At 37.6% G+C, this 9,295-nt stretch overlaps 1 protein-coding gene across 1 annotated transcript; it reads left to right on the top strand.

The window, feature by feature from the left end:
* The first annotated feature begins 3,088 nt into the window (after nucleotides 1–3,088).
* Nucleotides 3,089–8,363, top strand: LOC113345516 (CSC1-like protein At4g02900). Its single transcript, XM_026589282.1, has 12 exons — nucleotides 3,089–3,338; nucleotides 4,259–4,604; nucleotides 4,736–4,885; nucleotides 5,149–5,284; nucleotides 5,419–5,520; nucleotides 5,685–5,804; nucleotides 5,908–5,988; nucleotides 6,088–6,428; nucleotides 6,533–6,778; nucleotides 6,889–7,213; nucleotides 7,317–7,550; nucleotides 7,831–8,363. The coding sequence occupies exons 2-12, from the start codon at nucleotides 4,291–4,293 to the stop codon at nucleotides 8,062–8,064; spliced, it is 2,283 nt and encodes a 760-aa protein (XP_026445067.1). The 5' UTR covers nucleotides 3,089–3,338; nucleotides 4,259–4,290; the 3' UTR covers nucleotides 8,065–8,363.
* Nucleotides 8,364–9,295: the final 932 nt, after the last annotated feature.

Raw genomic sequence — 9,295 nt, 5'->3', positions numbered from 1 at the left:
TACTGAACATTTGCGTATATTCATAGGTCTACACCAGCTAGTATAAGCCAATAATAATCTTTAGCTATGCTATTTTTGTTATAATTGCTAATTGTTGTTAAATTTTCTCTACTATTTTTGCTCAAGTAATGTGCTATAGTTTCCTTCATTGGGTCGTCGGTTTTGAGATTCATTTGTTAATGTAGTGGGTTTTTGCTTCTTTCTAGATACTAAGCGTGACAGTAGCACTGGCTTGGAATTGCCAAGGCTGTCAAAAAAATCTGCCTAGGAATAGACTGGTTTACATAGTTTTTATTAAGTCGGTAGATGTTGTGTTTTTATCAGACACAAAGGTCAAGGATAGCTCAGTAGCACCTCTATTTGAAAGATGTAATTTTACTCGGTGGAAAATAGTTCCACGGGTGGGATTGGCTGGTGGCCCAGCTCTTGGATGGTCTGTATCCGTCTCTCTAGAGGTTGTTCATTGGAATGGAAACATGATGAATGCTCTGGTGACAGATTCGAAACCCAATTCCCAAATTGTGTACACTTTCTTTTATGGGAGTCCTTACAGGAGTCAGAAAGTTGAGCCCTGGAACTTTGTCAAAGATATTGCAAACCAAACTTCAGGTATTCCTCGAGTCCTCGTAGGAGATTTGATCTTTTATTTTCCATCCGGAGGAATAGCTTGGAGGTCATGAGGGACAAAACTCAGAAACATGAACATGTGTATTTAAGATAACAAAACTTGAGACATTTCTGGTGGATGGCAAGAGAATGCCACTAGTACTTCTCTGGTAGTGTAGACCACATCACTCTGGAAAAAGAAGTTATGGATTGATTCCTTCGTGGGTTTCAGATGAGGTTAATTCCTCTGCTGTACCCTCTGGGGAAGATTCCAAGTTATGGATGCATCCGTCCAAATCCCCTGGCCGGATGGCTTTCCAGCAGGGTTTTGTCAGAAAATCTGGATTATAGTGGACTAGAAGTAATCTTACTGGTCCGGAACTTCGTTTTACCTAGGGGTGAGCATAAAAACCGGAACCGCGGATTTAACCCGTATCCGTCCGCAAAATTACGGATTTCACCCAAACCGCAAGACGTATGGGCCGGACACGGGTGGGATTCTCAAATCCGCATGCGGTGCGGATGCGGTTGCGGTTGTCATTTGAAAACCGCGGATTACCGCAACCGTAGAAAGAAGCAAAGTTTTCTTAAAGTATGAACCTAGGCCCAAAGAGAAAGAAGTGAAGTTCTTTGATCACTTAGTTAACTAAATGAATTTAGGCCCAAAGAGATAGAAGTAAAGTCCTTAAAACACTAACTGAATTTAGGCCCAACAAATAGAATCAAAACGAAGTTAACTAACTGAATACTGAATGGTAGATGGTGTTTGGCAAGTTGATGTTGTCAGTGATCCGTTCACAGAATCACAGTTCACACACTGTGCAGGCCTAAGAGAGCGTATGGACGCTGTTACGCATAACAGAACCATTCCCTGCACATATAATATAAACAAGAGAAACAAGTTACAGAACTAGTATGAATTATGAAGTTATAGACTGAACTGAGCTCGTAATGGGCTAGGACCGTCAACTAGTTTCATAGTTCACATCCAAAAGCTAAACTGATAGTTGTCCCGTTGAGGTAACAATGTGGCATGCATCATCATCAGTTGGACGATTGTTTGTGTTCGTTTCAACCATTACATCGAAATGGAACATTTTCTGCTCTAAAGTTAGTGGGCTTGGCCTAACAAATCCGCGGTTAATCCGTAACCGGCCCGTATAATCCGTTGATCCGCAGAGGTTAAATCCGCGGGTGATTGGACCGGTCACGGTTCCATTTTTCAAATCCGCAATTTTGACGGTTTGGTTGCGGGTGACCCCTAATCCGCAACCGTCCGTCCGTTGCACACCCCTAGTTTTACCTAGTAAATTTCTCTTAAACATTTCAAAGTTCAACCACCCTGTGCCTGTGGGGCCAGGAGATTTTGGGCCTTTTCATTCTTTTTCTTGAAGCAGTTTTGGGCCTATTAGCTTTGTGAATGAATCCTATTTTGACTTGTAGGGGTGAGCATGGGCAGGACCGGTTTTCACCTCATCCGCATCCAATCCAATGCACTACGGATTTCAAATTTGGCATCCGTATCCAATGGATGTACGGATGAATAGATTGGATGCGGATAATTTAATGGATTTGTTTTAATTAAAATTTATAATAAAGGAAATAAAACCAACACAAATGACTCCTTATAAAACCTACATATCATATATATGCATACAAATATAAAAATGCCATGTATAACACCCCAAGCAAACACCTTAAAAATTCATAAATGATCCATAATATTTTCTAGAACTATATAAATGTCCTTAATTTAACGGATATGAATGTCCAACGGATTTTCAAGGTTGTATCCGGGCCCAATCCGTAATCCGTTGGATTTCAAAAATTCCATCCGCATCCAACCCATTAACGAACGCTCCGGGCATCCATCCGCAAAAGAACTGTTGGTCCCCGTTAAATTCATGGATTGCGGGCCAAATGCTCACCCCTAATTTTGAGGCATATTCGTACAAGGTAATAATAAAATAGAATCATTATATAGTAAAATTAATAAGCCCAATGCGTTAATCTGAACATATTAAGCTTTAAAAAATCAAGATGATACTCTTTGAATTACAAAAAACTGTGGTCATATGTTGGGGTCTATAAAAACTTCATTTCCAAGTATATTTTTGCACCCTCTATTTAGAAATTTTGGCTCCGCCCCCGCAAAAAAAAAGGCAAGATCTGTTTGACTATACTATTAATTGGGATCCCGTCAACTTGTATTGCTTTAAAAAAATTTAGTAGACAAACCTAATGCTTGGAATGATCATCCACCTCCCACATCAGATGACTCTACTTCTATTGCGCCATTTGTGGAATTTCATGTTTGGGCGTTTAGCCATTTGTGGCATTGAGTGTAAAACAGGTAATTATTAGCTGTAAATGTTAAGTATCCGAAGGAAACTCTAAGAAGAGCCAAATGATGGCATGAAAATAACATAAGAACTCAAAGGTTAATTAAGGAATAAAAGATTCAAATTTCTATAAACTCATAAAAACGTTACAAACTCTCGAGGGAAGAAAGAAAGAAGACGAAGAAGAAAGAAGAAAGAAAGAAAGGGTAACAACAAGAAAACGGTTCCGCTCTTGTTGCCGCCCTCTCTGTCTCCTCCTCCCTCTCTCTCTCTCTCTCTCTGCTAATCTCAATCTCCCACGTTATCTCCGTCATCTTCTGTCATTTTGTTCCCAGAAAGATTATTGAATCGTTTCTCAGAGATTAATCTCCACAAACAGCGTTTTTTGAGGTAATTTCTGGTTTTTTTTTTCCTTCGTACCCTGTTTTGATTTAGTATAATGTATTTACAGGTTCTTGTGTTTGTGATCCATGATAATGGTTTTGAAGCTTATTCTGTGATCAAGGATCATTTCTTACCATTTTTAGAAAATTTCCTGCTCCTTGTTATTACCGAATGAGTTTGAGGTTTATAATGCCATTTTTAGAAAAAAACGGTGTATTCAGATAATGGAATGCTCCTTGTTATAATCGAAGAATATGTTTGAGGTTAATATGATGAATTTCTTATGTTTTTGATTCTCCATTTGGTTTTCTTAGCTTCTGTTATTGTTAAGTTTTTCTGAAATCTCTAGAAATGATATGACGAACTGGTTTTATTTGATTGGTAAATTAAAACCTAATTAGCATTTATCAATGAAGCCGATTGAGTCATGGGTAATTTTGGTACTTTTTGTGATTTTGGTGTTGGGGGAGATAAAAATCTTAGGTACAAATAAAAAATGTGGTTTTATTTTATGGAAATTTGTAAAATTTCAAGACGTGCATCGGAGTTAAAGTTGACCGAATAAGAAAAAGAACAGTTGGCTAACTTGGGGAGTTTCAATTGAGTCTTTCTAGAGTCCTTTAAGGGGTTCTCCGATGTGTAGGACTTGGTTCCATCATTGCTTGGAAAAATTTGAAATGGGATTCACATACACCTATCTGAAACTACATGATAAAACCATAAGGGTGACGAACCGCAGAACATTGTGACTCAGTGTAGCTTTGAGATATGGTGTAAATTATGCCAATCATCGGGCACACTAGAAGTCTTGACTTTCACAAGTTTAAAGTACATTGCACTCAATTTTGCGAAACACGGATGTCAAAATATAGGGTATAAGTTTGGTAAATATGTGTGTTTAATTGTTATTTGTTTGATGGGTAAAGTTTCAGGAGATTGATGCTAATTAAGGAAAAGGATGGCGTCTGTTGCGGATATTGGTGCTTCAGCCCTTATAAATCTTCTGTCTGCAATTGCATTCCTTGTCGCGTTTGCAATATTAAGGCTTCAACCGTTCAACGATAGAGTTTATTTCCCAAAATGGTATCTCAAGGGGATACGAGGCAGCCCAACACATTCTGGAGCACTTGTGAGCAAATTTGTCAATTTGGATGCCAAGACATATTTGAGGTTTTTGAATTGGATGCCAGCAGCGTTGAAAATGCCGGAATTAGAGCTTATTGACCATGCAGGACTTGATTCTGCTGTGTATATCCGGATATATCTTCTTGGGTCAGTTTCTGGATAAAAAGTTACGCAAAACATTTTCTTGTTCAATTACAATCCTGTCCATTTCTTTTTATAGTCATCGTCTTTCTTTGCAATTTGTTTATCATCTAACTTAAAAGGATTTTGGCCTGCAGCTTGAAAATCTTTGTCCCTTTAACTATACTTTCTTTTGCGGTCTTGGTCCCTGTCAATTGGACTGATGGAACACTGGTAAAAAGCAAGGATTTGACATTTAGTGATATTGACAAGTTGTCGATATCCAATGTTGGAGCTGGATCAAAAAGGTCAGGTTACTATTATTTCTAAATTAATATCTTGTTTATGCTCATGGTAATCATAAGGATTTGATTATTTGAAATGTTTTCAAATCCTTGGGAAGCCAAAGAAATTCATAACAAAAGTTGTTTTAACCTAGGTGGTATATGCGCCACTTTCTCAGACTGGTAGAAAATCTCAATCGTACATTTTGAAGTAATTGCTGCATGATTCTTAACCTTATGCGCCGATTTGCCACTTTTATATTAAGATGAGGTTTATTCCACTACAGGTTTTGGGCTCACTTAGTAATGGCATATGTCTTCACATTCTGGACATGTTATGTGCTATATCACGAATACAAGAGAGTATCTATTATGAGGCTCCAGTTCCTTGCATCTGAAAGACGTCGTCCAGATCAGTTTTCGGTGAGTACAACTTGAGCTTTTGATACTTCATCTTGTTTATGTGAACTTGTATGATTATGTTCATTGATAATTTACTTGGCAACTTTGCGCTTTGCATTTGTTATTTTCCACACTGATAATTGGGTATGTTTCAGGTTCTTGTGAGGAACGTCCCTCCAGATACTTACGAATCAGTTGGCGAGCATGTTGAACATTTCTTTTGTGTCAATCATCCTGATCACTACCTCACCCATCAGGTTACCATGCACCATGGTGTTTCATTAAGTAGAAATAGAAATTTCAGAACAATCTCATGTCATATTAATAACCTAAGCTTAAATGCCAGATGTATTCTTTTACTTCACATTGGGGTTCCACATATCTAAAAGGATCATTTAACTCTTGTCTTTTGGAAATTTAGGTTGTCTATAATGCAAATACTCTAGCGAAAATGGTGGCACAGAAGAAAGGTTTGCTGAACCGCCTGCGCTATTATCAAAACAAATATGAGAGAAATTCCAGCAAAAAGCCTACAACCAAGGTATTTGTCTTTACTTGATAAACATGCTTTTGATTTGAATTCTACTATGTTGTAACTTGTAAGTAACAATCCAGTTATCTCATAGAAAGACCTCTATGTATAGACAGGTTTTTGTGGCCTCTGGGGGGCAACTGTGGATGCAATTGACTATTACACTGATGAGATTGAAAAGTTATCTAAAGAAGTAAGCCTTGGATACGCTTTATGTTTTGCTCTGTTAAATACATTTAACCATTGGTTATATCTTGTTTTTAGTTAAGATCTAAATCAATTCTTTGTCCAGGAAATTTCAGAAAGGGAAAGGGTTATGAGTGATCCTAAGGCTATTATGCCTGCTGCATTTGTTTCATTCAAATCTCGATGGGCGGCAGCTGTGTGTGCTCAGACTCAGCAATCAAGTAATCCGACATTGTGGTTGACAGAGTGGGCCCCTGAGCCACGAGATGTCTTTTGGTCTAATCTTGCAATCCCATTTGTTGAGCTTTCAATCCGGAGATTGATCATGGCCGTTGCAACGTTTTTCCTTACATTTTTTTTCATGATTCCCATCGCATTTGTTCAGTCCCTAGCTAACATTGAGGGGATCGAGAAGGTCATGCCCTTCCTAAAACCTTTAATAGAAAAGTAAGTGTCTATGTTGCTTAAAATCACATGTATTGGAATTTTAGTGTTAGTTATGAGTTAATTTAGCCTCTTCATGTTGTAATTGTTCGAAATTGGTATTGCAGGAAGGTCGTCAAATCCGTTATCCAAGGTTTCCTTCCTGGGATTGCATTGAAAATATTTCTCATTCTTCTTCCAACAATACTCATGACCATGTCGAAAATAGAAGGTTACACATCACTGTCATCATTAGATAGGAGATCAGCAGCAAAGTATCACTTATTTGTTCTTGTTAATGTTTTCTTGGGGAGCATAATCACAGGAACGGCATTTCAACAACTCGATGCTTTCATCCATCAGTCTGCAACTGAGTATGTCAACATTTTCATGCCAGTCGTTACAAATCTTGTGCCCTTTCATTTTCTTCTATATCTTCTAATTCACAACTCTTAAATTTTAACTTTTTGTTTTGTTTTGGCAGGATCCCGGAAACAGTGGGCGTTTCTATTCCAATGAAAGCCACTTTCTTTATTACGTATATCATGGTTGATGGTTGGGCTGGTGTTGCTGGAGAGATTCTTCGATTGGTTCCATTGATTATGTTTCACTTGAAAAATGCCTTCTTGGTTAAGACAGAGCAAGACAGAGAGGAGGCAATGGACGCTGGGAGTGTGGACTTTGCTTCTAATGAACCTCGAATACAATTGTATTTCTTGCTTGGACTAGTCTATTCTGTGGTCACACCAGTCCTCCTTCCTTTTATCGTCGTCTTCTTTGGTTTCGCATATTTGGTGTTCCGTCATCAGGTAAGCTAGAAGCGTCGGAAGTCGATAACAAATTATACCTAATAAAAAGATCTCAATGTGACAACTAATTTTTTCTGTGCGATATATGTTTTCTTCTTGCAAGATTATCAATGTTTATAACCAGAAGTACGAGAGTGGGGCAGCGTTTTATCCAGATGTTCAGCGCCGTTTGATTATTGGACTAGTAATATCGCAACTTCTACTTATGGGTTTGATGAGCTCAAAAGGTGCGAAGCAGTCAACACCATTGCTCATTGCGCTTCCTGTGTTGACCATCTGGTTCCATAGATTCTGCAAAAGCCGTTTTGAACCAGCATTTGTCAAATTTCCCTTACAGGTAACTCAATTTTTGTATCCCGAAGTACAAAATTTTGTTTGATAATTGTATGCTTTTCTAGTAGTACTTTTCATCCTTTTGCACCTGAAAAACAATAGAAGGCATGCCGACATTATTTGTGAATATTAGGGCGGTGCAAGTATAAACAGTATTGCCCCCAAACATGTGACTCCTCAAAATTAACTGAGTGATAACTGTAGTTAACGTTCAATCAAGCGAAACAGGTATCTCTATGTCATTAACCAAAGCAAATGGTTTCTTTTATGAATTTTCGATACAGGATGCAATGGTGAAGGATACATTGGAACGAGCAACTGAACCGAACTTGAACCTGAGAGCTTACCTCCAAGACGCCTACATACACCCTGTATTCAAGGATGATTTTTCAGAAAAACTATCAGCTTACGATGAAGAAGAAAACAATATTCTTGTACCAACCAAGAGAACATCCCAAAGAAGTACGCCTGGTCAAAGCAAATACGATTCTGAAGCTTCTGATACTGGTGGTTCTTAGAACATTGACTAAGAGGAGAAAGAGATTGAATTCTAGTGAAGAAAATATTTTTCTTTTTGGATTTCCCTTGCGGTGATTCTTTTACTAACAGTAGTGGTATGATTGTCGTTGTTAGGGACAATGGAAATTATATGGGGGAATGTCCCAAGTTTTCATGTTTAACAGTTTGGAACATGAAGAAAGTGAGAATAGGAAACTACGTGTGAGAAAGAATGGAATGTGCATAGTCTTTGGCTAACCTTTATTCATCGGTGTAATTAAAATCTTTCCGATATGATATTCCAGAACGTTTGACTATCCTTTGTTTTTCTTCATTAACCATTTGGGAACATTATTTAAATACCTCTAAAAATTCGCACCTTAAAATATACCTACTTTCCTACTTTGTTGCAGAAATGGTGACATTTTCCATCTTTAACACAAAATAATCTTTAAACTTTAAGAGTGAATCTAAATGACAAATTTAGCATATATTATTTTTCTAGACTATCTAGATTAGGTCGATGGTGCAGATTTTGGGTCCCTAGGCATATTTGGTGTTCTAGTGACAAATTTTGAGTCATGAGATAGATTTTGGTTGGGCAAGGCCGCAAGAGAACATTTGGGGTAGAAGAAAAAACAATGTTGGGTCAATTTCGGAGTTTAAAACCTTAAGTGCTACATTCTCGAAGGTTTCAAACTTGTGACGCATCATATACTCAAAATCGTATCTCGTAATCATCCGTGAAAGTCAAGAAATACTCAAAATCGCCTTAGCATTATAGGACCAAATCCATCGGTGTGTACTAACTCTAATGACTCCTGATCTAGACACCTTCAATATTTTTCCCTACAAGACAAGCTTCTAAGTTTAAAAAGAATTCATGAAGTTATGCTTAGTTAGGGAGCTTTGGACAGTTTCTCTTCCGCTGTATCTTTTCCTTATATATAATGTAGTTGCGACAAATCCCACAACTACATCCAATGAGATGATAAGAACACTAAGTCTAAGTCATGAAGATAAACTCAAACATTAATGATATTATATACCACTTGAAACTAATATGATCTTCACAAACTCTATATTTAGAATATGATGTTCTTACAAATATCACAAAGATATAGATAACAACAATGAACAAAAGCTCAACTCTAATGGTTTCTTTTCTTTGCTCTTGAAGTGGTTCTTTTCTCTATCACTTGACTGAAATCTCTTCTCTCTTTTTCTCCCAACCTGTCATATCTCTTGACC

This window comes from Papaver somniferum, unplaced genomic scaffold (genome assembly GCF_003573695.1).
Source record: "Papaver somniferum cultivar HN1 unplaced genomic scaffold, ASM357369v1 unplaced-scaffold_81, whole genome shotgun sequence".
Classification (NCBI taxonomy): Eukaryota; Viridiplantae; Streptophyta; class Magnoliopsida; order Ranunculales; family Papaveraceae; genus Papaver; species Papaver somniferum.
The sequence above is the reverse complement of the archived record's forward strand: the minus strand, read 5'-3'. Positions and strand labels throughout refer to the sequence as shown.